The sequence below is a fragment of the Oncorhynchus mykiss genome, chromosome 21, assembly GCF_057628025.1.
Source record: "Oncorhynchus mykiss isolate SJ-2025 chromosome 21, ASM5762802v1, whole genome shotgun sequence".
NCBI lineage: Eukaryota > Metazoa > Chordata > Actinopteri > Salmoniformes > Salmonidae > Oncorhynchus > Oncorhynchus mykiss.
This window is the reverse complement of record NC_143042.1, coordinates 7,725,957-7,753,840: the sequence shown is the minus strand read 5'-3', so window position 1 is coordinate 7,753,840 and position 27,884 is coordinate 7,725,957. Positions and strand designations below refer to the sequence as shown.

The window sequence follows — 27,884 nt, the reverse complement described above, 5'->3', positions numbered from 1 at the left end:
TGTGTACTATGGCCACAGCACTCTTGTATGTGTACTATGGCCACAGCACTCTTGTATGTGTACTATGGCCACAGCACTCTTGTATGTGTACTATGGCCACAGCACTCTTGTATGTGTACTATGGCCACAGCACTCTTGTATGTGTACTATGGCCACAGCACTCTTGTATGTGTACTATGGCCACAGCACTCTTGTATGTGTACATAACGGTGTATTGAGTTGAGGGTATTTAGTTGTCATAAGTGCAAATACAGTCAGCAAGCATAGTGAAGCATCACTACTGTAAGATTGATGGAGAATAGTAGCCTTGTATTACCAGACTGATTACCTCTGAGCTATGGTTGTACAAGGTTAGGAGAATAGTAGCCTTGTATTACCAGACTGATTACCTCTGAGCTATGGTTGTACGAGGTTAGGAGAATAGTAGCCTTGTATTACCAGACTGATTACCTCTGAGCTATGGTTGTACAAGGTTAGGAGAATAGTAGCCTTGTATTACCAGACTGATTACCTCTGAGCTATGGTTGTACGAGGTTAGGAGAATAGTAGCCTTGTATTACCAGACTGATTACCTCTGAGCTATGGTTGTACGAGGTTAGGAGAATAGTAGCCTTGTATTACCAGACTGATTACCTCTGAGCTATGGTTGTACGAGGTTAGGAGAATAGTAGCCTTGTATTACCAGACTGATTACCTCTGAGCTATGGTTGTACAAGGTTAGGAGAATAGTTGAATATAACAGAGAAACAATGATCATGGCTTTTAAGTTTAGATTTGAAGGATGTACTTTTTGTGCTGTGAAAAATAACCTGTTAACAGGTTAACGGAAGTGGTAATAAACATGAACATTTTCTAACTAACTGATAAATCCATACAGGAACTGAGGAAGACAAAACATCCTGGGATGATTACCTTCAAATGCTTGCCAGGGGCACAACTTTGTCTCCACCTAGTGACAACATATCACCATAACATACACTATATCCACCACAACTAGACGATTCAACCCAACCACAATCTTCCACAACATTAATAAATAATCATAGAAATATTCAGTAATATAGTATTATATTTATTGAGTAAGGTTTAGAAACCATGTATGCAGTCATATTGTATAGAACAAGTCACACAGTGCATCCCAATACCATTGTCACATCAGCTTTGACAAACATTTCCATTGTAGTCATTTAGCAGACGCTCTTATCCAGAGAGACTTACAGGAGCAATTGGGCTAAAGTGCCTTGCTCAAGGGCACATTGACAGATTTGTTTACCTTGCACCACTCTTAAAAGATAGACTACATGTCGCTGAAGATGAATGTGCCCATCCATATACACTTCTTTCAAACATGGTCTGTGCACGTATAACCTTCTTCATATCTCAGAGTTTAAATATCAACATTTTATGATGTCTTAAAGTAGCAATAGTCATATACTGTAACAAAACATCCAAGACCTTGATGCAAAGAGAACGGCAGGGAATAATAATACCAAACCACTGAATGATGTAGGAAACACAAATAAAGTCTATCTGGTTAAAGACTACCATCAACATCAATTCAAAAGCTAGTATGACATTGTTGTTAAACAGACAAAGGCATACTTTGATTACTACAGTCTACAGTATAGAAAGAGCCCAGATCATATATGTTTTATTAGATATTTTATATTAAACATACTATAATGTTATATCATATTTTGACCCATTTCGATTAGAAAAATACATGAACAACAAGAACAGCTTTCTGTTGGTCACTAGGAGGAATAGAACAAATACCATCTGTATAAGGGTCTACATGTCTTGGAAAACAGCAAAACATCCATAGAACTTTGACAAAGGATTGTTGTCATTGTATCAACTGGAACTGGTCAGCTGAATTACCAGCACTCCTAAAAAACAAAGACCCATGTCCTATCTTGGGCGGCAGGGTAGCCTAGTGGTTAGAGCGTTGGACTAGTAACCGGAAGGTTGTGAGTTCAAACCCCCGAGCTGACAAGGTACAAATCTGTCGTTCTGCCCCTGAACCCACTGTTCCCAGGCCGTCATTGAAAATAAGAATTTGTTCTTAACTGACTTGCCTGGTTAAATAAAGGTAAAATAAAAAAAAAAATAAAAAATGGACAACCAATACTATTTGAATGTGTCCTTGACAATAGTCAAGCCAATGAATGCTCTCTTTGAAAGTGTCCTCTTGTGGAAACGTGTAAGACATAAGCAGACAATCCGGAATCACCCAAACAGGATTTCTGGAAAACCAGGGAATTTATTGAAAGTTCTCCAAATTTTGCAACCTTACACAGAATACTACAGGAGCACTGCACAGGAGTATATACCAATATCTACCACTGGATGGGGATACTAACCCACACCAGAGGAGAGGACTGACTCATGACAGTTCAAACCTCTCCCGTTCAACTAGAAGTCACCCATAACCCCTGAATCCTAATCTTAACCAGTAGCGTGACAGAGAAAGATCTGACCCTGTATCAGTAGTAAATCACAACATGTTTCTCCAGCATAATAAAAGTGGTCGTAAAACAAGTCAACTGGTCCTGGTATTGAAAGATGAGTGGTAGGTTTATATGGTACTGCAAGAAAGGCGATTTCGTCGATATCAACACCTTTAGCATTGCATACAACACAGAACCAGATGTGTTAGTCAAACTACGGAGGCAACACATACAGAAATGCTGCAACGTTACTCTTAGCAGCGTTTAGTGCTATTTTCATTCATATCAAGTATAGGTTTTCCCCATTTCTGCTTGATTATTCTGTGGATATCAATCAACTCATGATTGTTTTCTTTGTGACGTAGATCAAACATCGATGACCATGGGATTCCCTTTGTGGTGAACCATTACATTGGTGTAACATTGCTATCAAAGAATACGTGATAAAACAATGACAGAGGCACGTTGGGGGCCACATCCGTGACACACTGGATATAGCACTAACTGAATAACCCTTCGTAAGCAGCAACGCCATGAGAGTGTGTACAGTACACTTGATTCTCAGTCACAACCACTTCGGGTTGCCTTCCAGTTGTGTGGAATGTTGTGAAATCTACAGTTAGGATTTGACTGTATTGACAACATACAGTAAGAGCTACCTTACATAAACAGCAGTAGGTTACCTACAGAAAATAACAATACCATAATACCAAATCATCTCTTCTTCATTGGCCTTGTCTTTGAGAGGGGGGGGGGGGGGCTATGCATGCATCCAAGCCAAGGGAGGGGTGCAGAAGGATCCAGGAAGGTCCAGGCAGGGTTGGATCGTAAGGTTCAGAGGTTAGGAGGGGTTAGAGGTCAAGGTTGAGTGTTCAGCAGGCATCGTTGCTCCCTGGCCCATGAGGCAGGATGGTGTTGGGGGGGCTTGACGGTAGGGTTCAGTAAGGATCCAACTTAATCCTTCTGTGTAAGCAGCATGTGAACACCATCCCACAGATCTGAAACACACACAATTGTTGTGAAGGTCAATCAAGGGTAAAGGTGAGTCGTCATGGTAGCATAGTGGAATAGCATGAGGAAGTGTGTGGTTACTATGGGAACAGGAGTGCCGAGCAGCCATTCTTGCAGCAGTGGTGTAATTGGGCCTGTGGTGAATGTTAAAGCTCCCACTATGACTGTTACTGGAGAGAGATAATCTGTGAACAAACATTCATTTAGCAACTTCCATTTTTCAAAGGACATTTCTCTCTGAAGCCCTGCCAATGTTCTCAAAACCATAATTTAGTGTTATAATCCATTAATAATTAATCTACTAAAAATCACATGATTAAACTGAGGGAAAATGTTTTACAAAGTGAAGCATGTTTTATGATGTTTTTGTCATTTTCTGTGAGGCGTTTAAAATAATAAGAAATAACAAATTATGAATGTAACATATGTAAATACTTAGAAAGGAGTCTATGGACACAAGGAGTGTGGCATTTTGGAGGTTTGTGATGCAAAACATTTTGCCTAATTCTCCCACTTGATATTTCTTCTCCTTAAGTATTCTATAAAGTACATTCAAAGCTCCACTTGTGAGTTGGACTGCTTTAAGATCCTATGAATACGTTTGTGTGTAGGAAAAAGAAAGAAGTGAAGTGATGCTGGGATACAACAGACCTGTGTAGGTACTTTGGTTGATCTGAGAACAATAAGTCATTTTCAGCCAGCAGCAGGACGGTCAGAGAGCTTTAGTTGGCGCTTGTTTGGATGAAGAAGCCGACATCAATAAGATGAGATTAAGGTAGAGAAGAAATGGGAGGATACAACAGGCCTTGACGCACACAACATAGCAACACACACACTTGTGCTTTCACTCTGCCAAAAGCATTAAACTGTCCTTATTTCTAACAAGATCATCCCACATCATCACTATTAAGGGATAGGGGATATGAAAGGTCTCATTGATCTGTGAGACAACAGCAGAGTTACAGTAATACACAGGGAAAAGGCTGAGAAGTTAGGACTTAGATGAGGCACATTCACTGGACGGGTGTGTGGTGTGTGTGTGTGTGTGTGTGTGTGTGTGTGTGTGACGGATGACAAACGACAAAGAGAGGAGGGCTGAGATTCAATCAACGGCCCCCCTGCAAGTCTTCTCCTCTCTGAGGGTATTATCGACCGGGGTCACAACATGGGGAGTAGATTCCTCAAAGAAGGCCTTAGCGGCTCGGCACTCAGGGCGGTTTTATGATGCCTCTAACCCTGCCAGCACCACTGAGAATTCAGATGACAGAGTGAGGAGGTAGAGAATGAAACTCACAACTCACAGAGAGATGGAGGGAGCTGGAGAAGGAGGAGGGAGGAGGGACGAGGAGACAGGGGATCAAGGAGGAAACGGAGGAGGGAGGAGCAGCCGGAGGGAGGAGGGAGGGAGGAAGGAGGAGACAGAAGCAAGGAGAAGGAGACAGAGGATGGAGGACAGAATGTGCTAAACTTCCTTTCTGCTCGTTAGTTTAGCATTTGGAATGACAAGGAATATATAGAAAGTAGTTTCAATGTGGCAGGTGAAGACAGTGACAAGAAATAAGTGATGTGCTGCAATCATAAGAAACTATGAAGAAAGAAATCATGAAGAATACATTTAGCAGTGTCCTCTTTTCTTATTATTACCCAATCTCAGATGATGAGAAATGTATTGTAAGGGTTTCTTTCAAATCTGGTCCAGCACAGCTGTCATTGGCATTTATCTGTGGGCATTAATCTCATAGTCTAGTCTGTGGGAGCACTTCAGTGAACTGTTTGTTTGTCCTTGGATTGTGGATAATGTTGTCAAGACCTTTCAGCCATGCAAAGGTCAAAGGTCAACATGCATGTGGCGGTCAGCCTGGTGTCCCTATTGGGGTGGGCGTTGCTCGGTGGTACCGAGAATAAAGCATAGGCCAGGCAATATAGCATGCATGATCTCTGATCAACTGTCTCTTTGTCTTCTTCACACACACACACATACAAACAGAGACACACACACGCACGCACGTGCGCGCACACACACAGAGACACCCGCAGGCACACACTCGCGCACACACACATGCACGAGTGCGCACACACAAACATGCAGACAACACATATCTACACAAAAACACAAAAGACACAATCACAAAAATGAAGAAATAGACACACACACAGAACACATTTCCAACAATGCCCTCCAACCTTGTCCCGTCCCCACTGAGTGTGACCAGACAGAGGCTTAGCCAATCACACGGCAGAGAAGTCCTCCTCCTCTTCTTTATACAGCAGATAGATAAAGCAGGCCGTCAACATGGCCCCGGCCAGCTATAGAGGTCACACACACACAAACAGACATACGCACACACACACACAAAGAAATACACGCACATACAGACATACATAGACACAAACGTAAACACACACATGCATACACACAGACATACATAGAGATAAACACACATACACACACAGAGGGGTTAGTGACCTATATTAGACAAAGTATAGGGGGGAACACTGAAAGAGGATAGAGTCTAAATTGATTAGCGTAATTACAACCAAACTAAGAACAAAGCTACAGAGACTATGACTATTTCAGTTATTAAAGACAGAGAGGAACAGTTGACACAGAGACTATGACTATTTCAGTTATTAAAGACAGAGGAACAGTTGACACAGAGACTATGACTATTTCAGTTATTAGACAGAGAGGGACAGTTGACACAGAGACTATGACTTTCAGTTATTAAAGACAGAGGAACAGTTGACACAGAGACTATGACTATTTCAGTTATTAAAGACAGAGGAACAGTTGACACAGAGACTATGACTATTTCAGTTATTAAAGACAGAGGAACAGTTGACACAGAGACTATGACTATTTCAGTTATTAAAGACAGAGGAACAGTTGACACAGAGACTATGATTATTTCAGTTATTAAAGACAGAGAGGAACAGTTGACACAGAGACTATGACTATTTCAGTTATTAAAGACAGAGAGGAACAGTTGACACAGAGACTATGACTATTTCAGTTATTAAATTGTTTGGGTTAGGGTTATATCGATCAGAAACGTTACGATACTGCTGAGAAGGGTTAGGGTTATATCGATCAGAAACGTTACGATACTGCTGAGAAGGGTTATATCGATCAGAAACGTTACGATACTGCTGAGAAGGGTTATATCAATCAGAAACGTTACGATACTGCTGAGAAGGGTTATATCAATCAGAAACGTTACGATACTGCTGAGAAGGGTTATATCAATCAGAAACGTTACGATACTGCTGAGAAGGGTTAGGGTTATATCGATCAGAAACGTTACGATACTGCTGAGAAGGGTTATATCGATCAGAAACGTTACAATACTGCTGAGAAGGGTTAGGGTTATATCGATCCGAAACGTTACGATACTGCTGAGAAGGGTTAGGGTTATATCGATCCGAAACGTTACGATACTGCTGAGAAGGGTTATATCGATCAGAAACGTTACGATACTGCTGAGAAGGGTTAGGGTTATATCAATCAGAAACGTTACGATACTGCTGAGAAGGGTTAGGGTTATATCAATCAGAAACGTTACGATACTGCTGAGAAGGGTTATATCGATCAGAAACGTTACGATACTGCTGAGAAGGGTTATATCGATCAGAAACGTTACGATACTGCTGAGAAGGGTTATATCGATCAGAAACGTTACGATACTGCTGAGAAGGGTTAGGGTTATATCGATCAGAAACGTTACAATACTGCTGAGAAGGGTTACGGTTATATCGATCAGAAACGTTACGATACTGCTGAGAAGGGTTATATCGATCAGAAACGTTACGATACTGCTGAGAAGGGTTATATCGATCAGAAACGTTACGATACTGCTGAGAAGGGTTAGGGTTATATCGATCAGAAACGTTACAATACTGCTGAGAAAGGTTAGGGTTATATCGATCAGAAACGTTACGATACTGCTGAGAAGGGTTATATCGATCAGAAACGTTACGAAACTGCTGAGAAGGGTTATATCGATCAGAAACGTTACGATACTGCTGAGAAGGGTTATATCGATCAGAAACGTTACGATACTGCTGAGAAGGGTTATATCGATCAGAAACGTTACGATACTGCTGAGAAGGGTTAGGGTTATATCGATCAGAAACGTTACGATACTGCTGAGAAGGGTTAGGGTTATATCAATCAGAAACGTTACGATACTGCTGAGAAGGGTTAGGGTTATATCGATCAGAAACGTTACGATACTGCTGAGAAGGGTTAGGGTTATATCAATCAGAAACGTTACAATACTGCTGAGAAGGGTTAGGGTTATATCGACCAGAAACGTTACGATACTGCTGAGAAGGGTTAGGGTTATATCGATCAGAAACGTTACGATACTGCTGAGAAGGGTTATATCAATCAGAAACGTTACGATACTGCTGAGAAGGGTTATATCGATCAGAAACGTTACGATACTGCTGAGAAGGGTTATATCGATCAGAAACGTTACGATACTGCTGAGAAGGGTTATATCGATCAGAAACGTTACGATACTGCTGAGAAGGGTTAGGGTTATATCAATCAGAAACGTTACGATACTGCTGAGAAGGGTTATATCAATCAGAAACGTTACGATACTGCTGAGAAGGGTTATATCAATCAGAAACGTTACGATACTGCTGAGAAAGGTTAGGGTTATATCGATCAGAAACGTTACGATACTGCTGAGAAGGGTTAGGGTTATATCAATCAGAAACGTTACGATACTGCTGAGAAGGGTTATATCGATCAGAAACGTTACGATACTGCTGAGAAGGGTTAGGGTTATATCAATCAGAAACGTTACGATACTGCTGAGAAGGGTTAGGGTTATATCAATCAGAAACGTTACGATACTGCTGAGAAGGGTTATATCGATCAGAAACGGTATGATACTGCTGAGAAGGGTTAGGGTTATATCGATCAGAAACGTTACGATACTGCTGAGAAGGGTTATATCGATCAGAAACGTTACGATACTGCTGAGAAGGGTTAGGGTTATATCGATCAGAAACGTTACGATACTGCTGAGAAGGGTTAGGGTTATATCGATCAGAAACGTTACGATACTGCTGAGAAGGGTTAGGGTTATATCAATCAGAAACGTTACGATACTGCTGAGAAAGGTTAGGGTTATATCGATCAGAAACGTTACGATACTGCTGAGAAGGTTTATATCAATCAGAAACGTTACGATACTGCTGAGAAGGGTTAGGGTTATATCGATCAGAAACGTTACGATACTGCTGAGAAGGGTTATATCAATCAGAAACGTTACGATACTGCTGAGAAGGGTTATATCGATCAGAAACGTTACGATACTGCTGAGAAGGGTTATATCGATCAGAAACGTTACGATACTGCTGAGAAAGGTTAGGGTTATATCAATCAGAAACGTTACGATACTGCTGAGAAGGGTTATATCGATCAGAAACGTTACGATACTGCTGAGAAGGGTTATATCGATCAGAAACGTTACGATACTGCTGAGAAGGGTTATATCGATCAGAAACGTTACGATACTGCTGAGAAGGGTTAGGGTTATATCAATCAGAAACGTTACGATACTGCTGAGAAGGGTTAGGGTTATATCGATCAGAAACGTTACGATACTGCTGAGAAGGGTTATATCGATCAGAAACGTTACGATACTGCTGAGAAGGGTTAGGGTTATATCGATCAGAAACGTTACGATACTGCTGAGAAGGGTTATATCAATCAGAAACGTTACGATACTGCTGAGAAGGGTTATATCAATCAGAAACGTTACAATACTGCTGAGAAAGGTTAGGGTTATATCGATCAGAAACGTTACAATACTGCTGAGAAAGGTTAGGGTTATATCGATCAGAAACGTTACAATACTGCTGAGAAAGGTTAGGGTTATATCAATCAGAAACGTTACAATACTGCTGAGAAAGGTTAGGGTTATATCGATCAGAAACGTTACAATACTGCTGAGAAAGGTTAGGGTTATATCGATCAGAAACGTTACAATACTGCTGAGAAAGGTTAGGGTTATATCGATCAGAAACGTTACAATACTGCTGAGAAGGTTTATATCAATCAGAAACGTTACGATACTGCTGAGAAGGGTTATATCAATCAGAAACGTTACGATACTGCTGAGAAAGGTTAGGGTTATATCAATCAGAAATGTTACGATACTGCTGAGAAGGTTTATATCAATCAGAAACGTTACAATACTGCTGAGAAGGGTTATATCAATCAGAAATGTTACGATACTGCTGAGAAGGGTTATATCGATCAGAAACGTTATGATACTGCTGAGAAGGGTTATATCGATCAGAAACGTTACGATACTGCTGAGAAGAGTTAGGGTTATATCGATCAGAAACGTTACGATTCTGCTGAGAAGGGTTATATCGATCAGAAACGTTACGATACTGCTGAGAAGGGTTAGGGTTATATCAATCAGAAACGTTACGATACTGCTGAGAAGGGTTATATCGATCAGAAACGTTACGATACTGCTGAGAAGGGTTATATCGATCAGAAACGTTACGATACTGCTGAGAAGGGTTATATCGATCAGAAACGTTACGATACTGCTGAGAAGGGTTAGGGTTATATCGATCAGAAACGTTACGATACTGCTGAGAAGGGTTAGGGTTATATCGATCAGAAACGTTACGATACTGCTGAGAAGGGTTATATCGATCAGAAACGTTACGATACTGCTGAGAAGGGTTAGGGTTATATCGATCAGAAACGTTACGATACTGCTGAGAAGGGTTATATCAATCAGAAACGTTACAATACTGCTGAGAAGGTTTATATCAATCAGAAACGTTACGATACTGCTGAGAAGGGTTATATCAATCAGAAACGTTACAATACTGCTGAGAAAGGTTAGGGTTATATCGATCAGAAACGTTACAATACTGCTGAGAAAGGTTAGGGTTATATCGATCAGAAACGTTACAATACTGCTGAGAAAGGTTAGGGTTATATCAATCAGAAACGTTACAATACTGCTGAGAAAGGTTAGGGTTATATCGATCAGAAACGTTACAATACTGCTGAGAAAGGTTAGGGTTATATCGATCAGAAACGTTACGATACTGCTGAGAAGGGTTATATCGATCAGAAACGTTACGATACCGCTGAGAAAGGTTAGGGTTATATCGATCAGAAACGTTACAATACTGCTGAGAAAGGTTAGGGTTATATCGATCAGAAACGTTACGATACTGCTGAGAAGGGTTAGGGTTATATCGATCAGAAACGTTACGATACTGCTGAGAAGGGTTAGGGTTATATCAATCAGAAACGTTACGATACTGCTGAGAAGGGTTATATCAATCAGAAATGTTACGATACTGCTGAGAAGGTTTATATCAATCAGAAACGTTACAATACTGCTGAGAAGGGTTATATCAATCAGAAATGTTACGATACTGCTGAGAAGGGTTATATCGATCAGAAACGTTATGATACTGCTGAGAAGGGTTATATCGATCAGAAACGTTAAGATACTGCTGAGAAGGGTTATATCGATCAGAAAAGTTACGATACTGCTGAGAAGGGTTAGGGTTATATCGATCAGAAACGTTACAATCCTGCTGAGAAAGGTTAGGGTTATATCAATCAGAAACGTTACAATACTGCTGAGAAAGGTTAGGGTTATATCGATCAGAAACGTTACAATACTGCTGAGAAAGGTTAGGGTTATATCGATCAGAAACGTTACGATACTGCTGAGAAGGGTTATATCGATCAGAAACGTTACGATACTGCTGAGAAAGGTTAGGGTTATATCGATCAGAAACGTTACAATACTGCTGAGAAAGGTTAGGGTTATATCGATCAGAAACGTTACGATACTGCTGAGAAGGGTTAGGGTTATATCGATCAGAAACGTTACGATACTGCTGAGAAGGGTTAGGGTTATATCAATCAGAAACGTTACGATACTGCTGAGAAGGGTTATATCAATCAGAAATGTTACGATACTGCTGAGAAGGTTTATATCAATCAGAAACGTTACAATACTGCTGAGAAGGGTTATATCAATCAGAAATATTACGATACTGCTGAGAAGGGTTATATCGATCAGAAACGTTATGATACTGCTGAGAAGGGTTATATCAATCAGAAATGTTACGATACTGCTGAGAAGGGTTATATCGATCAGAAACGTTACGATACTGCTGAGAAGGGTTATATCGATCAGAAAAGTTACGATACTGCTGAGAAGGGTTAGGGTTATATCGATCAGAAACGTTACGATACTGCTGAGAAGGGTTATATCGATCAGAAACGTTACGATACTGCTGAGAAGGGTTAGGGTTATATCAATCAGAAACGTTACGATACTGCTGAGAAAGGTTAGGGTTATATCGATCAGAAACGTTACGATACTGCTGAGAAGGTTTATATCAATCAGAAACGTTACGATACTGCTGAGAAGGGTTAGGGTTATATCGATCAGAAACGTTACGATCCTGCTGAGAAGGGTTATATCAATCAGAAACGTTACGATACTGCTGAGAAGGGTTATATCGATCAGAAACGTTACGATACTGCTGAGAAGGGTTATATCGATCAGAAACGTTACGATACTGCTGAGAAGGGTTAGGGTTATATCAATCAGAAACGTTACGATACTGCTGAGAAGGGTTATATCGATCAGAAACGTTACGATACTGCTGAGAAGGGTTATATCGATCAGAAACGTTACGATACTGCTGAGAAGGGTTATATCGATCAGACACGTTACGATACTGCTGAGAAGGGTTAGGGTTATATCGATCAGAAACGTTACGATACTGCTGAGAAGGGTTAGGGTTATATCGATCAGAAACGTTACGATACTGCTGAGAAGGGTTATATCGATCAGAAACGTTACGATACTGCTGAGAAGGGTTAGGGTTATATCAATCAGAAACGTTACGATACTGCTGAGAAGGGTTAGGGTTATATCGATCAGAAACGTTACGATACTGCTGAGAAGGGTTATATCGATCAGAAACGTTACGATACTGCTGAGAAGGGTTAGGGTTATATCGATCAGAAACGTTACGATACTGCTGAGAAGGGTTATATCAATCAGAAACGTTACAATACTGCTGAGAAAGGTTAGGGTTATATCAATCAGAAACGTTACAATACTGCTGAGAAGGTTTATATCAATCAGAAACGTTACGATACTGCTGAGAAGGGTTATATCAATCAGAAACGTTACGATACTGCTGAGAAGGGTTATATCGATCAGAAACGTTACGATACTGCTGAGAAGGGTTAGGGTTATATCAATCAGAAACGTTACGATACTGCTGAGAAGGGTTAGGGTTATATCAATCAGAAACGTTACGATACTGCTGAGAAGGGTTATATCGATCAGAAACGTTACGATACTGCTGAGAAGGGTTATATCGATCAGAAACGGTATGATACTGCTGAGAAGGGTTAGGGTTATATCGATCAGAAACGTTACGATACTGCTGAGAAGGGTTATATCGATCAGAAACGTTACGATACTGCTGAGAAGGGTTAGGGTTATATCAATCAGAAACGTTACGATACTGCTGAGAAAGGTTAGGGTTATATCGATCAGAAACGTTACGATACTGCTGAGAAGGTTTATATCAATCAGAAACGTTACGATACTGCTGAGAAGGGTTAGGGTTATATCGATCAGAAACGTTACGATACTGCTGAGAAGGGTTATATCAATCAGAAACGTTACGATACTGCTGAGAAGGGTTATATCGATCAGAAACGTTACGATACTGCTGAGAAAGGTTAGGGTTATATCAATCAGAAACGTTACGATACTGCTGAGAAGGGTTATATCGATCAGAAACGTTACGATACTGCTGAGAAGGGTTATATCGATCAGAAACGTTACGATACTGCTGAGAAGGGTTATATCGATCAGAAACGTTACGATACTGCTGAGAAGGGTTAGGGTTATATCAATCAGAAACGTTACGATACTGCTGAGAAGGGTTAGGGTTATATCGATCAGAAACGTTACGATACTGCTGAGAAGGGTTATATCGATCAGAAACGTTACGATACTGCTGAGAAGGGTTAGGGTTATATCAATCAGAAACGTTACGATACTGCTGAGAAGGGTTAGGGTTATATCGATCAGAAACGTTACGATACTGCTGAGAAGGGTTATATCAATCAGAAACGTTACGATACTGCTGAGAAGGGTTATATCAATCAGAAACGTTACAATACTGCTGAGAAAGGTTAGGGTTATATCGATCAGAAACGTTACAATACTGCTGAGAAAGGTTAGGGTTATATCGATCAGAAACGTTACAATACTGCTGAGAAAGGTTAGGGTTATATCAATCAGAAACGTTACAATACTGCTGAGAAAGGTTAGGGTTATATCGATCAGAAACGTTACAATACTGCTGAGAAAGGTTAGGGTTATATCGATCAGAAACGTTACAATACTGCTGAGAAAGGTTAGGGTTATATCGATCAGAAACGTTACAATACTGCTGAGAAGGTTTATATCAATCAGAAACGTTACGATACTGCTGAGAAGGGTTATATCAATCAGAAACGTTACGATACTGCTGAGAAAGGTTAGGGTTATATCAATCAGAAATGTTACGATACTGCTGAGAAGGTTTATATCAATCAGAAACGTTACGATACTGCTGAGAAAGGTTAGGGTTATATCAATCAGAAATGTTACGATACTGCTGAGAAGGTTTATATCAATAGGAAACGTTACAATACTGCTGAGAAGGGTTATATCAATCAGAAATGTTACGATACTGCTGAGAAGGGTTATATCGATCAGAAACGTTATGATACTGCTGAGAAGGGTTATATCGATCAGAAACGTTACGATACTGCTGAGAAGAGTTAGGGTTATATCGATCAGAAACGTTACGATTCTGCTGAGAAGGGTTATATCGATCAGAAACGTTACGATACTGCTGAGAAAGGTTAGGGTTATATCGATCAGAAACGTTACAATACTGCTGAGAAAGGTTAGGGTTATATCGATCAGAAACGTTACAATACTGCTGAGAAAGGTTAGGGTTATATCGATCAGAAACGTTACAATACTGCTGAGAAAGGTTAGGGTTATATCGATCAGAAACGTTACAATACTGCTGAGAAAGGTTAGGGTTATATCGATCAGAAACGTTACAATACTGCTGAGAAAGGTTAGGGTTATATCAATCAGAAACGTTACAATACTGCTGAGAAAGGTTAGGGTTATATCGATCAGAAACGTTACAATACTGCTGAGAAAGGTTAGGGTTATATCGATCAGAAACGTTACAATACTGCTGAGAAAGGTTAGGGTTATATCGATCAGAAACGTTACAATACTGCTGAGAAGGTTTATATCAATCAGAAACGTTACGATACTGCTGAGAAGGGTTATATCAATCAGAAACGTTACGATACTGCTGAGAAAGGTTAGGGTTATATCAATCAGAAATGTTACGATACTGCTGAGAAGGTTTATATCAATCAGAAACGTTACGATACTGCTGAGAAAGGTTAGGGTTATATCAATCAGAAATGTTACGATACTGCTGAGAAGGTTTATATCAATCAGAAACGTTACAATACTGCTGAGAAGGGTTATATCAATCAGAAATGTTACGATACTGCTGAGAAGGGTTATATCGATCAGAAACGTTATGATACTGCTGAGAAGGGTTATATCGATCAGAAACGTTACGATACTGCTGAGAAGGGTTATATCGATCAGAAACGTTACGATACTGCTGAGAAGAGTTAGGGTTATATCGATCAGAAACGTTACGATTCTGCTGAGAAGGGTTATATCGATCAGAAACGTTACGATACTGCTGAGAAGGGTTAGGGTTATATCAATCAGAAACGTTACGATACTGCTGAGAAGGGTTATATCGATCAGAAACGTTACGATACTGCTGAGAAGGGTTATATCGATCAGAAACGTTACGATACTGCTGAGAAGGGTTATATCGATCAGAAACGTTACGATACTGCTGAGAAGGGTTAGGGTTATATCGATCAGAAACGTTACGATACTGCTGAGAAGGGTTAGGGTCATATCGATCAGAAACGTTACGATACTGCTGAGAAGGGTTATATCGATCAGAAACGTTACGATACTGCTGAGAAGGGTTAGGGTTATATCGATCAGAAACGTTACGATACTGCTGAGAAGGGTTATATCAATCAGAAACGTTACAATACTGCTGAGAAGGTTTATATCAATCAGAAACGTTACGATACTGCTGAGAAGGGTTATATCAATCAGAAACGTTACAATACTGCTGAGAAAGGTTAGGGTTATATCGATCAGAAACGTTACAATACTGCTGAGAAAGGTTAGGGTAATATCGATCAGAAACGTTACAATACTGCTGAGAAAGGTTAGGGTTATATCAATCAGAAACGTTACAATACTGCTGAGAAAGGTTAGGGTTATATCGATCAGAAACGTTACAATACTGCTGAGAAAGGTTAGGGTTATATCGATCAGAAACGTTACGATACTGCTGAGAAGGGTTATATCGATCAGAAACGTTACGATACTGCTGAGAAAGGTTAGGGTTATATCGATCAGAAACGTTACAATACTGCTGAGAAAGGTTAGGGTTATATCGATCAGAAACGTTACAATACTGCTGAGAAGGTTTATATCAATCAGAAACGTTACGATACTGCTGAGAAGGGTTATATCAATCAGAAACGTTACGATACTGCTGAGAAAGGTTAGGGTTATATCAATCAGAAATGTTACGATACTGCTGAGAAGGTTTATATCAATCAGAAACGTTACGATACTGCTGAGAAAGGTTAGGGTTATATCAATCAGAAATGTTACGATACTGCTGAGAAGGTTTATATCAATCAGAAACGTTACAATACTGCTGAGAAGGGTTATATCAATCAGAAATGTTACGATACTGCTGAGAAGGGTTATATCGATCAGAAACGTTATGATACTGCTGAGAAGGGTTATATCGATCAGAAACGTTACGATACTGCTGAGAAGGGTTATATCGATCAGAAACGTTACGATACTGCTGAGAAGAGTTAGGGTTATATCGATCAGAAACGTTACGATTCTGCTGAGAAGGGTTATATCGATCAGAAACGTTACGATACTGCTGAGAAGGGTTATATCGATCAGAAACGTTACGATACTGCTGAGAAGGGTTATATCGATCAGAAACGTTACGATACTGCTGAGAAGGGTTAGGGTTATATCGATCAGAAACGTTACGATACTGCTGAGAAGGGTTATATCAATCAGAAATGTTACGATACTGCTGAGAAGGTTTATATCAATCAGAAACGTTACAATACTGCTGGGAAGGGTTATATCAATCAGAAATGTTACGATACTGCTGAGAAGGGTTATATCGATCAGAAACGTTATGATACTGCTGAGAAGGGTTATATCAATCAGAAATGTTACGATACTGCTGAGAAGGGTTATATCGATCAGAAACGTTACGATACTGCTGAGAAGGGTTATATCGATCAGAAAAGTTACGATACTGCTGAGAAGGGTTAGGGTTATATCGATCAGAAACGTTACGATACTGCTGAGAAGGGTTAGGGTTATACCGATCAGAAACGTTACGATACTGCTGAGAAGGGTTATATCGATCAGAAACGTTACGATACTGCTGAGAAGGGTTAGGGTTATATCGATCAGAAACGTTACGATACTGCTGAGAAGGGTTATATCAATCAGAAACGTTACAATACTGCTGAGAAGGTTTATATCAATCAGAAACGTTACGATACTGCTGAGAAGGGTTATATCAATCAGAAACGTTACAATACTGCTGAGAAAGGTTAGGGTTATATCGATCAGAAACGTTACAATACTGCTGAGAAAGGTTAGGGTTATATCGATCAGAAACGTTACAATACTGCTGAGAAAGGTTAGGGTTATATCAATCAGAAACGTTACAATACTGCTGAGAAAGGTTAGGGTTATATCGATCAGAAACGTTACAATACTGCTGAGAAAGGTTAGGGTTATATCGATCAGAAACGTTACGATACTGCTGAGAAGGGTTATATCGATCAGAAACGTTACGATACTGCTGAGAAAGGTTAGGGTTATATCGATCAGAAACGTTACAATACTGCTGAGAAAGGTTAGGGTTATATCGATCAGAAACGTTACGATACTGCTGAGAAGGGTTAGGGTTATATCGATCAGAAACGTTACGATACTGCTGAGAAGGGTTAGGGTTATATCAATCAGAAACGTTACGATACTGCTGAGAAGGGTTATATCAATCAGAAATGTTACGATACTGCTGAGAAGGTTTATATCAATCAGAAACGTTACAATACTGCTGAGAAGGGTTATATTAATCAGAAATGTTACGATACTGCTGAGAAGGGTTATATCGATCAGAAACGTTATGATACTGCTGAGAAGGGTTATATCAATCAGAAATGTTACAATACTGCTGAGAAGGGTTATATCGATCAGAAACGTTACGATACTGCTGAGAAGGGTTATATCGATCAGAAAAGTTACGATACTGCTGAGAAGGGTTATATCGATCAGAAACGTTACGATACTGCTGAGAAGGGTTATATCGATCAGAAACGTTACGATACTGCTGAGAAAGGTTAGGGTTATATCAATCAGAAACGTTACGATACTGCTGAGAAGGGTTATATCGATCAGAAACGTTACGATACTGCTGAGAAGGGTTAGGGTTATATCGATCAGAAACGTTACAATACTGCTGAGAAAGGTTAGGGTTATATCGATCAGAAACGTTACAATACTGCTGAGAAAGGTTAGGGTTATATCAATCAGAAACGTTACAATACTGCTGAGAAAGGTTAGGGTTATATCGATCAGAAACGTTACAATACTGCTGAGAAAGGTTAGGGTTATATCGATCAGAAACGTTACAATACTGCTGAGAAAGGTTAGGGTTATATCGATCAGAAACGTTACAATACTGCTGAGAAGGTTTATATCAATCAGAAACGTTACGATACTGCTGAGAAGGGTTATATCAATCAGAAACGTTACGATACTGCTGAGAAAGGTTAGGGTTATATCAATCAGAAATGTTACGATACTGCTGAGAAGGTTTATATCAATCAGAAACGTTACGATACTGCTGAGAAAGGTTAGGGTTATATCAATCAGAAATGTTACGATACTGCTGAGAAGGTTTATATCAATCAGAAACGTTACAATACTGCTGAGAAGGGTTATATCAATCAGAAATGTTACGATACTGCTGAGAAGGGTTATATCGATCAGAAACGTTATGATACTGCTGAGAAGGGTTATATCGATCAGAAACGTTACGATACTGCTGAGAAGGGTTATATCGATCAGAAACGTTACGATACTGCTGAGAAGAGTTAGGGTTATATCGATCAGAAACGTTACGATACTGCTGAGAAGGGTTATATCGATCAGAAACGTTACGATACTGCTGAGAAGGGTTATATCGATCAGAAACGTTACGATTCTGCTGAGAAGGGTTATATCGATCAGAAACGTTACGATACTGCTGAGAAGGGTTAGGGTTATATCAATCAGAAACGTTACGATACTGCTGAGAAGGGTTATATCGATCAGAAACGTTACGATACTGCTGAGAAGGGTTATATCGATCAGAAACGTTACGATACTGCTGAGAAGGGTTATATCGATCAGAAACGTTACGATACTGCTGAGAAGGGTTAGGGTTATATCGATCAGAAACGTTACGATACTGCTGAGAAGGGTTAGGGTCATATCGATCAGAAACGTTACGATACTGCTGAGAAGGGTTATATCGATCAGAAACGTTACGATACTGCTGAGAAGGGTTAGGGTTATATCGATCAGAAACGTTACGATACTGCTGAGAAGGGTTATATCAATCAGAAACGTTACAATACTGCTGAGAAGGTTTATATCAATCAGAAACGTTACGATACTGCTGAGAAGGGTTATATCAATCAGAAACGTTACAATACTGCTGAGAAAGGTTAGGGTTATATCGATCAGAAACGTTACAATACTGCTGAGAAAGGTTAGGGTAATATCGATCAGAAACGTTACAATACTGCTGAGAAAGGTTAGGGTTATATCGATCAGAAACGTTACGATACTGCTGAGAAGGGTTATATCGATCAGAAACGTTACGATACTGCTGAGAAAGGTTAGGGTTATATCGATCAGAAACGTTACAATACTGCTGAGAAAGGTTAGGGTTATATCGATCAGAAACGTTACAATACTGCTGAGAAGGTTTATATCAATCAGAAACGTTACGATACTGCTGAGAAGGGTTATATCAATCAGAAACGTTACGATACTGCTGAGAAAGGTTAGGGTTATATCAATCAGAAATGTTACGATACTGCTGAGAAGGTTTATATCAATCAGAAACGTTACGATACTGCTGAGAAAGGTTAGGGTTATATCAATCAGAAATGTTACGATACTGCTGAGAAGGTTTATATCAATCAGAAACGTTACAATACTGCTGAGAAGGGTTATATCAATCAGAAATGTTACGATACTGCTGAGAAGGGTTATATCGATCAGAAACGTTATGATACTGCTGAGAAGGGTTATATCGATCAGAAACGTTACGATACTGCTGAGAAGGGTTATATCGATCAGAAACGTTACGATACTGCTGAGAAGAGTTAGGGTTATATCGATCAGAAACGTTACGATTCTGCTGAGAAGGGTTATATCGATCAGAAACGTTACGATACTGCTGAGAAGGGTTATATCGATCAGAAACGTTACGATACTGCTGAGAAGGGTTATATCGATCAGAAACGTTACGATACTGCTGAGAAGGGTTAGGGTTATATCGATCAGAAACGTTACGATACTGCTGAGAAGGGTTATATCAATCAGAAATGTTACGATACTGCTGAGAAGGTTTATATCAATCAGAAACGTTACAATACTGCTGGGAAGGGTTATATCAATCAGAAATGTTACGATACTGCTGAGAAGGGTTATATCGATCAGAAACGTTATGATACTGCTGAGAAGGGTTATATCAATCAGAAATGTTACGATACTGCTGAGAAGGGTTATATCGATCAGAAACGTTACGATACTGCTGAGAAGGGTTATATCGATCAGAAAAGTTACGATACTGCTGAGAAGGGTTAGGGTTATATCGATCAGAAACGTTACGATACTGCTGAGAAGGGTTAGGGTTATACCAATCAGAAACGTTACGATACTGCTGAGAAGGGTTATATCGATCAGAAACGTTACGATACTGCTGAGAAGGGTTAGGGTTATATCGATCAGAAACGTTACGATACTGCTGAGAAGGGTTATATCAATCAGAAACGTTACAATACTGCTGAGAAGGTTTATATCAATCAGAAACGTTACGATACTGCTGAGAAGGGTTATATCAATCAGAAACGTTACAATACTGCTGAGAAAGGTTAGGGTTATATCGATCAGAAACGTTACAATACTGCTGAGAAAGGTTAGGGTTATATCGATCAGAAACGTTACAATACTGCTGAGAAAGGTTAGGGTTATATCAATCAGAAACGTTACAATACTGCTGAGAAAGGTTAGGGTTATATCGATCAGAAACGTTACAATACTGCTGAGAAAGGTTAGGGTTATATCGATCAGAAACGTTACGATACTGCTGAGAAGGGTTATATCGATCAGAAACGTTACGATACCTCTGAGAAAGGTTAGGGTTATATCGATCAGAAACGTTACAATACTGCTGAGAAAGGTTAGGGTTATATCGATCAGAAACGTTACGATACTGCTGAGAAGGGTTAGGGTTATATCGATCAGAAACGTTACGATACTGCTGAGAAGGGTTAGGGTTATATCAATCAGAAACGTTACGATACTGCTGAGAAGGGTTATATCAATCAGAAATGTTACGATACTGCTGAGAAGGTTTATATCAATCAGAAACGTTACAATACTGCTGAGAAGGGTTATATTAATCAGAAATGTTACGATACTGCTGAGAAGGGTTATATCGATCAGAAACGTTATGATACTGCTGAGAAGGGTTATATCAATCAGAAATGTTACAATACTGCTGAGAAGGGTTATATCGATCAGAAACGTTACGATACTGCTGAGAAGGGTTATATCGATCAGAAAAGTTACGATACTGCTGAGAAGGGTTATATCGATCAGAAACGTTACGATACTGCTGAGAAGGGTTATATCGATCAGAAACGTTACGATACTGCTGAGAAAGGTTAGGGTTATATCAATCAGAAACGTTACGATACTGCTGAGAAGGGTTATATCGATCAGAAACGTTACGATACTGCTGAGAAGGGTTATATCGATCAGAAACGTTACGATACTGCTGAGAAGGGTTAGGGTTATATCGATCAAAAACGTTACGATACTGCTGAGAAGGGTTAGGGTTATATCGATCAGAAACGTTACGATACTGCTGAGAAGGGTTATATCGATCAGAAACGTTACGATACTGCTGAGAAGGGTTAGGGTTATATCAATCAGAAACGTTACGATACTGCTGAGAAGGGTTAGGGTTATATCGATCAGAAACGTTACGATACTGCTGAGAAGGGTTATATCAATCAGAAACGTTACAATACTGCTGAGAAAGGTTAGGGTTATATCAATCAGAAACGTTACAATACTGCTGAGAAAGGTTAGGGTTATAGCGATCAGAAACGTTACAATACTGCTGAGAAAGGTTAGGGTTATATCGATCAGAAACGTTACAATACTGCTGAGAAGGTTTATATCAATCAGAAACGTTACGATACTGCTGAGAAGGGTTATATCAATTAGAAATGTTACGATACTGCTGAGAAGGGTTATATCAATCAGAAATGTTACGATACTGCTGAGAAGGGTTATATCGATCAGAAATGTTATGATACTGCTGAGAAGGGTTATATCAATCAGAAACGTTACGATACTGCTGAGAAGGGTTATATCAATCAGAAATGTTACGATACTGCTGAGAAGGTTTATATCAATCAGAAACGTTACAATACTGCTGAGAAGGGTTATATCAATCAGAAATGTTACGATACTGCTGAGAAGGGTTATATCGATCAGAAACGTTACGATACTGCTGAGAAGGGTTAGGGTTATATCAATCAGAAACGTTACGATACTGCTGAGAAGGGTTATATCGATCAGAAACGTTACGATACTGCTGAGAAGGGTTATATCGATCAGAAACGTTACGATACTGCTGAGAAGGGTTATATCAATCAGAAACGTTACGATACTGCTGAGAAAGGTTAGGGTTATATCAATCAGAAACGTTACGATACTGCTGAGAAGGGTTATATCGATCAGAAACGTTACGATACTGCTGAGAAGGGTTAGGGTTATATCAATCAGAAACGTTACGATACTGCTGAGAAGGGTTATATCGATCAGAAACGTTACGATACTGCTGAGAAGGGTTATATCAATCAGAAACATTACGATACTGCTGAGAAGGGTTATATCGATCAGAAACGTTACGATACTGCTGAGAAGGGTTAGGGTTATATCAATCAGAAACGTTACGATACTGCTGAGAAGGGTTAGGGTTATATCAATCAGAAACGTTACGATACTGCTGAGAAGGGTTATATCGATCAGAAACGTTACGATACTGCTGAGAAGGGTTAGGGTTATATCGATCAGAAACGTTACGATACTGCTGAGAAGGGTTATATCAATCAGAAACGTTACAATACTGCTGAGAAGGTTTATATCAATCAGAAACGTTACGATACTGCTGAGAAGGGTTATATCAATCAGAAACGTTACAATACTGCTGAGAAAGGTTAGGGTTATATCGATCAGAAACGTTACAATACTGCTGAGAAAGGTTAGGGTTATATCGATCAGAAACGTTACAATACTGCTGAGAAAGGTTAGGGTTATATCAATCAGCAACGTTACAATACTGCTGAGAAAGGTTAGGGTTATATCGATCAGAAACGTTACAATACTGCTGAGAAAGGTTAGGGTTATAACGATCAGAAACGTTACAATACTGCTGAGAAAGGTTAGGGTTATATCGATCAGAAACGTTACAATACTGCTGAGAAGGTTTATATCGATCAGAAACGTTACAATACTGCTGAGAAGGTTTATATCAATCAGAAACGTTACAATACTGCTGAGAAGGGTTATATCAATCAGAAATGTTACGATACTGCTGAGAAGGGTTATATCGATCAGAAACGTTATGATACTGCTGAGAAGGGTTATATCAATCAGAAATGTTACGATACTGCTGAGAATGGTTATATCAATCAGAAATGTTACGATACTGCTGAGAAGGGTTATATCGATCAGAAACGTTACGATACTGCTGAGAAGGGTTATATCGATCAGAAACGTTACGATACTGCTGAGAAGGGTTAGGGTTATAGCGATCAGAAACGTTACGATACTGCTGAGAAGGGTTATATCGATCAGAAACGTTACGATACTGCTGAGAAGGGTTATATCAATCAGAAACGTTACGATACTGCTGAGAAAGGTTAGGGTTATATCAATCAGAAACGTTACGATACTGCTGAGAAGGGTTATATCGATCAGAAACGTTACGATACTGCTGAGAAGGGTTAGGGTTATATCAATCAGAAACGTTACGATACTGCTGAGAAGGGTTATATCGATCAGAAACGTTACGATACTGCTGAGAAGGGTTATATCGATCAGAAACGTTACGATACTGCTGAGAAGGGTTATATCGATCAGAAACGTTACGATACTGCTGAGAAGGGTTAGGGTTATATCGATCAGAAACGTTACGATACTGCTGAGAAGGGTTATATCGATCAGAAACGTTACGATACTGCTGAGAAGGGTTAGGGTTATATCGATCAGAAACGTTACAATACTGCTGAGAAGGGTTATATCAATCAGAAACGTTACGATACTGCTGAGAAGGGTTATATCGATCAGAAACGTTACGATACTGCTGAGAAGGGTTATATCAATCAGAAACGTTACGATACTGCTGAGAAGGGTTAGGGTTATATCAATCAGAAACGTTACGATACTGCTGAGAAGGGTTAGGGTTATATCAATCAGAAACGTTACGATACTGCTGAGAAGGGTTATATCGATCAGAAACGTTACGATACTGCTGAGAAGGGTTAGGGTTATATCGATCAGAAACGTTACGATACTGCTGAGAAGGGTTATATCAATCAGAAACGTTACGATACTGCTGAGAAGGGTTAGGGTTATATCGATCAGAAACGTTACAATACTGCTGAGAAAGGTTATATCGATCAGAAACGTTACGATACTGCTGAGAAGGGTTAGGGTTATATCAATCAGAAACGTTACGATACTGCTGAGAAAGGTTAGGGTTATATCAATCAGAAACGTTACGATACTGCTGAGAAGGGTTATATCGATCAGAAACGTTACGATACTGCTGAGAAGGGTTAGGGTTATATCAATCAGAAACGTTACGATACTGCTGAGAAGGGTTAGGGTTATATCAATCAGAAACGTTACGATACTGCTGAGAAGGGTTATATCGATCAGAAACGTTACGATACTGCTGAGAAGGGTTATATCGATCAGAAACGTTACGATACTGCTGAGAAGGGTTATATCGATCAGAAACGTTACGATACTGCTGAGAAGGGTTATATCAATCAGAAACGTTACGATACTGCTGAGAAAGGTTAGGGTTATATCGATCAGAAACGTTACGATACTGCTGAGAAGGGTTATATCAATCAGAAACGTTACGATACTGCTGAGAAGGGTTAGGGTTATATCAATCAGAAACGTTACGATACTGCTGAGAAGGGTTAGGGTTATATCAATCAGAAACGTTACGATACTGCTGAGAAGGGTTAGGGTTATATCAATCAGAAACGTTACAATACTGCTGAGAAAGGTTAGGGTTATATCGATCAGAAACGTTACGATACTGCTGAGAAGGGTTATATCGATCAGAAACGTTACGATACTGCTGAGAAGGGTTATATCGATCAGAAACGTTACGATACTGCTGAGAAGGGTTATATCGATCAGAAACGTTATGATACTGCTGAGAAAGGTTAGGGTTATATCGATCAGAAACGTTACGATACTGCTGAGAAGGGTTATATCGATCAGAAACGTTACGATACTGCTGAGAAGGGTTATATCAATCAGAAACGTGACGATACTGCTGAGAAGGGTTATATCGATCAGAAACGTTACGATACTGCTGAGAAGGGTTATATCAATCATAAACGTTACGATACTGCTGAGAAGGGTTAGGGTTATATCGATCAGAAACGTTACGATACTAAGGGTTATATCGATCAGAAACGTTACGATACTGCTGAGAAGGGTTATATCGATCAGAAACGTTACGATACTGCTGAGAAGGGTTATATCAATCAGAAACGTTACGATACTGCTGAGAAGGGTTAGGGTTATATCGATCAGAAACGTTACAATACTGCTGAGAAGGGTTATATCAATCAGAAACGTTACGATACTGCTGAGAAGGGTTAGGGTTATATCGATCAGAAACGTTACAATACTGCTGAGAAGGGTTATATCGATCAGAAACGTTACGATACTGCTGAGAAGGGTTATATCAATCAGAAACGTTACGATACTGCTGAGAAGGGTTAGGGTTATATCGATCAGAAACGTTACAATACTGCTGAGAAGGGTTATATCGATCAGAAACGTTACGATACTGCTGAGAAGGGTTAGGGTTATATCAATCAGAAACGTTACGATACTGCTGAGAAGGGTTATATCAATCAGAAACGTTACGATACTGCTGAGAAGGGTTATATTGATCAGAAACGTTACGATACTGCTGAGAAGGGTTATATCGATCAGAAACGTTACGATACTGCTGAGAAGGGTTATATCGATCAGAAACGTTACGATACTGCTGAGAAAGGTTAGGGTTATATCGATCAGAAACGTTACGATACTGCTGAGAAGGGTTATATCAATCAGAAACGTTACGATTCTGCTGAGAAGGGTTATATCGATCAGAAACGTTACGATACTGCTAAGAAGGGTTATATTGATCAGAAACGTTACGATACTGCTGAGAAGGGTTATATCGATCAGAAACGTTACGATACTGCTGAGAAGGGTTATATCGATCAGAAACGTTACGATACTGCTGAGAAAGGTTAGGGTTATATCGATCAGAAACGTTACGATACTGCTGAGAAGGGTTATATCGATCAGAAACGTTACGATACTGCTGAGAAAGGTTAGGGTTATATCGATCAGAAACGTTACGATACTGCTGAGAAGGGTTAGGGTTATATCGATCAGAAACGTTACGATACTGCTGAGAAGGGTTATATCGATCAGAAACGTTACGATACTGCTGAGAAGGGTTAGGGTTATATCGATCAGAAACGTTACGATACTGCTGAGAAGGGTTAGGGTTATATCAATCAGAAACGTTACAATACTGCTGAGAAGGGTTAGGGTTATATCGATCAGAAACGTTGCGATACTGTAAACTACATGAGTTTCAAATATGGAAATATAAAGTGCACATTTGGACTCACGGGTGTGTGGTTTGCTTGTATGACATCAAAGCATTATTTATTATAATCCTCAACGCCTCATCTTTCGGAACACGTCGACTCCTCTCGATTTACAGCATTTCTCTCACTCAGACAACAACAAATGTGCAAACATAGCCCAATTAGCGGGAGGGATGGGGGCATCTTCTTGTCGCGGGCTGTGCTCAAGTTAACGGCTGTCAGTCAAAACCCATACAGAGCTGTGAAGCGGAGACCCAGAGCTCTGAAGTCAGGTATAGCATGTTACTGTACAGCCACTTCGTTCTAATTCAGGCGCTTATCAATGACAAAATCTGCCATTTTGAAGCCGTATACGGGATGACAGGGGCTGTGAGTGGATTGGGCTATGAGCTTGGTCCATCTGAGACCGCAGCAAATCAAATCCCAGAATGTGAATGGGATCAGATTACAGCTGAGAGGATATAGGGAGGTAGAGTGCATTGAAAGGTTGTCTGACCGGTAATAGGAGTTACTGGATGCATCTTTGAGGTAATAGGAAGATTATGGCCACATTGATGTTTATTTTTTTTGAATAATTGGAAAGCCTTTTATCATGTGGATATATTTTGAGACTGATATAAAAAATTAATAAAAAATTCTTAAGCTCACCTCTTAACCCGTTACTCTACTAAGAGGAACAAGCAAAGTTAACCTCGCCTTCTCTCTCTCTTTCTGTTCACAATCTCCCCACCTATCCATCTAGATACTAGCTAGCATTGAAGACATTTCAACAGCAAGGCTACCAATATCCACTTTAGCAGATTATATCCACTATTATCACTACATTATATTGATATCCACGACATCGGTGATACCCCAAATCCCCCAAAAACTAAATGATACTTTGTGATAGTCTGATAGTGATAGCTTGTGTCTGTTGTGAGGTG

The 27,884-nt window shown here is 39.7% G+C and overlaps 1 protein-coding gene across 3 annotated transcripts in view; it reads right to left on the bottom strand.

Moving 5' to 3' along the window:
- Positions 1-1,051: 1,051 nt before the first annotated feature.
- Positions 1,052-27,884, bottom strand: part of LOC110501007 (tetraspanin-11) — a 52,324-nt gene continuing 25,491 nt past the window's right edge. For 2 of the 3 annotated variants that reach the window (XR_016490437.1, XM_090215012.1), the window contains exons 8-9: positions 5,646-5,768; positions 2,244-3,448 (exon numbers count right to left, since the gene is read on the bottom strand). Coding sequence is in view for 1 of the 3 variants with exons in the window: in XM_090215012.1 (XP_090071138.1) it covers positions 5,691-5,768 (78 nt within the window). In the remaining 2 variants the exon portion in view is untranslated. Of the gene's footprint in view, positions 3,449-5,645; positions 5,769-27,884 lie in introns of all 3 variants that reach the window. The other variant, XM_090215011.1, reaches the window with a different exon arrangement.